The 2,640-nt window shown below is 60.0% G+C and overlaps 1 protein-coding gene across 1 annotated transcript in view; it reads right to left on the bottom strand.

The window, feature by feature from the left end:
• IDH2 (isocitrate dehydrogenase 2 (NADP+), mitochondrial) overlaps positions 1 to 2,640 on the bottom strand; it is a 9,772-nt gene that overhangs the window by 467 nt on the left and 6,665 nt on the right. Inside the window, exons 7-9 of the mRNA XM_014532496.1 lie at positions 1,185 to 1,297; positions 953 to 1,050; positions 768 to 860 (exon numbers count right to left, since the gene is read on the bottom strand). Of these exons, the coding sequence (XP_014387982.1) occupies positions 768 to 860; positions 953 to 1,050; positions 1,185 to 1,297 (304 nt within the window). The remainder of the gene's footprint in view (positions 1 to 767; positions 861 to 952; positions 1,051 to 1,184; positions 1,298 to 2,640) is intronic.

The following is a 2,640-nucleotide window of genomic DNA, read 5'->3' as shown; positions in this document are numbered from 1 at the left end:
GGGCCACGGCCAAGTCAGCGGGAGCCTGGGAAGGTCTGCCTGTTCTTTGGCAGGTGAATGGGCCGCTGGGTACAAGGTCCCCTGGGAGAAGCGGGGAGATGGGTGCCGGCGCGGGTGGATGGGGACCAATCAGGGGGCCTGGTCTGGGAAGCTTGGCCCGAGCCATCCCTCAGGGCTGTGGACCTGTCCTGCCCCCAGGCTCCTGGTGGCGAAGCTGACCAAAGACGGGGGCCTCGCCCTAGCCGGTGTGGCTCAATGGATAGAGCGTTGGCCTGTGGACTGGAGGGTCCCGGGTTCGATTCCCGGTCAGGGCACATGCCCGGGTTGTGGGCTCGATCCCCAGTAGGGGGCGTGCAGGAGGCAGCCGATCCATGATTCTCTCTCATCATTGATATTTCTCTCTCTACCTCTCCCTCTCTGAAATCAATACAAATTTTAAAAAAGACGGGGGGCCGAACCGGTTTGGCTCAGTGGATAGAGCGTTGGCCTGCGGACTCAGGGGTCCCAGGTTCGATTCCGGTCAAGGGCATGTACCTTGGTTGCGGGCACATCCCCACTGGGGGGCGTGCAGGAGGCAGCTGATCGATCTCTCTCATCGATGTTTCTGGCTCTCTATCCCTCTCCCTTCTTCTCTGTAAAAAATCAATAAAATATATTTAAAAAAAAAAAAAAAAAGACGGGGGCCTCTGAGAAGGGTCCCTCAACTTCTGCCCACTGGCCCCCGAGGCCCCGGAAGGCCAGCCCTGCCCTCCACCCCGGCCACGCACTTGCTGAGCCCGTGGATGCAGCCCGCCAGGTCCTTGGTCATGGCTCCGCTCTCCACTGTCTGCACGCACACCTTCTCCAGGGTCTGGGAAAACCTGCAGGGGGTGGTGCAGAGTGAGCCCTGGGCTGGGCAGCATCCGGCCCAGGACCTGCCCCGGGGCCGGCGCAGCCCCTCTTCCGGGCTCACCTGATGAGGTCCTGGTTCCCGTCCAGCTTCCCCCGGTGCTCCAGGCCCCGCGTCCAGGCGAAGATGCTGGCGATGGGGTTGGTGCTGGTCGGCCGGCCCTGGGGGCAGCGGGCGCAGGGGAATTAAGAGCCCAAAAGCCAACAAGGGGGTAACCCGGAGGCAGCTTCCCACCCCTCGACTGACAGGGCCAGGCCCGTCCCCCCAGCCCGTGTGGCACGCTCCCCACGCGTACCTTCTGGTGCTCCCGATAGTGGCGCGTGACTGTCCCGTGAGCAGCCTCAGCCTCGATGGTCTTTCCGTCGGGGCAGACCAGCACCGACGTCATCAGCCCCAGGGAGCCAAAGCCTGAAGCGTGGGAAGAGCCTCCTCTGAGTGTGGGCGCCCCGCCTCAGGTCACCTGGATCCAGCCCACCTGCCTTCCTGCCGTCACTCAACTTATGACTCCGCCCACCCTGGGGTGGGGGGCAGGGCAGGCACTGTTCCTGGTTTGTCCACCCTGGTCGTGGGACTCCAGGGCCCAGCACAGGGCAGGGGAGCACTCACAGGTGGTGAGAGCTGGCCCGTTAGCATAGACAGGTTTTCTACTCCAAACCTACCCTTTTGCAAATCTAGTTTGCTTTGCAAAAGGGTGAATTTGCTTTGCAAAAGAGTGAATTTGAAGTGGAACACCTGCATCTGTGGCCCCACCTCCAGGTGTCCCACAGCCCGTGGGCCCTGGGGCCCCAGACCCCACAGAGTTCTGCGCACCCAGCCCCGCCCGTGGCCGGGAGGCACGTTGGAGCAGAAGGAAGGAAGCCTGCTGGCAGCACTTCCCAGCGACCGCTTTTATCTGCTGCTCTTTCCGGCTACTTGCAAGCTTTGTGGTAAGTTTCCGGTTCTTCCCAAACCCATGTGCGAAGCTTTTCTGTTGCCAAGATCCCCACGGCACCAACGTAAGAATGGTCAAGTCCCAAGGAAGGAAAAGCGGGCAAGCCCTCTAGGGCTGTGGTCGGCAAAGTGCGGCTCGCGAGCCACATGCGGCTCTTTGGCCCCTTGAGTGTGGCTCTTCCACAAAATACCACGTGCGGGCGCGCACGTACAGTGCGATTGAAACTTCGTGGCCCATGCGCAGAAGTAGGGAAACGACCTGTCTAGGAAGTTTTGCTATTGGCACAGGGGGAGGGGGTCCCTTCTCCGCTGCTCCCTGGATCTTCCCACTCACCAATTCCTTATCTATTTAGGGGTCACTGTCGCGCCTTTCTCTTGCCTGCTGTGGCTTTTCATCCTTCCAGCCCAGATGGGCATCGTGCTACTGTGAGGATCACCACTGAACTTTTCAAAATAAAGCCAAAGGCAGGGCCGCGATGAAAAGGCAGACGGTCTCAAAGCTTTGTAAAGCCTTTGGGCAATTCCTTACGGTTCCTCTCTGCTGGGATGTGATTTACCTTTCAGATGGAGGGTTTTTCCGTCTTCCCTGATATTCTCCTACATCTGAAAGGTTTACTGTGCACGCCCTGGCCGGTTTGGCTCAGTGGATAGAGCATCGGCCTGCAGACCAAAGGGGCCCGGGTTCAATTCCGGTCAAGGGCACGCACCTTGGTTGCAGGCTCCTCCCCGGCCCAGGCCCTGGTCGGGGCGAGTGCAGGAGGCAACCAATCGATGTGTTTCTCTCACATTGATATTTCTCTCTGTCTTTCCCTCTCTCTTCC

This window comes from Myotis brandtii, unplaced genomic scaffold (genome assembly GCF_000412655.1).
Source record: "Myotis brandtii unplaced genomic scaffold, ASM41265v1 scaffold897, whole genome shotgun sequence".
Lineage (NCBI taxonomy): Eukaryota > Metazoa > Chordata > Mammalia > Chiroptera > Vespertilionidae > Myotis > Myotis brandtii.
The sequence above is the reverse complement of the archived record's forward strand: the minus strand, read 5'-3'. Positions and strand labels throughout refer to the sequence as shown.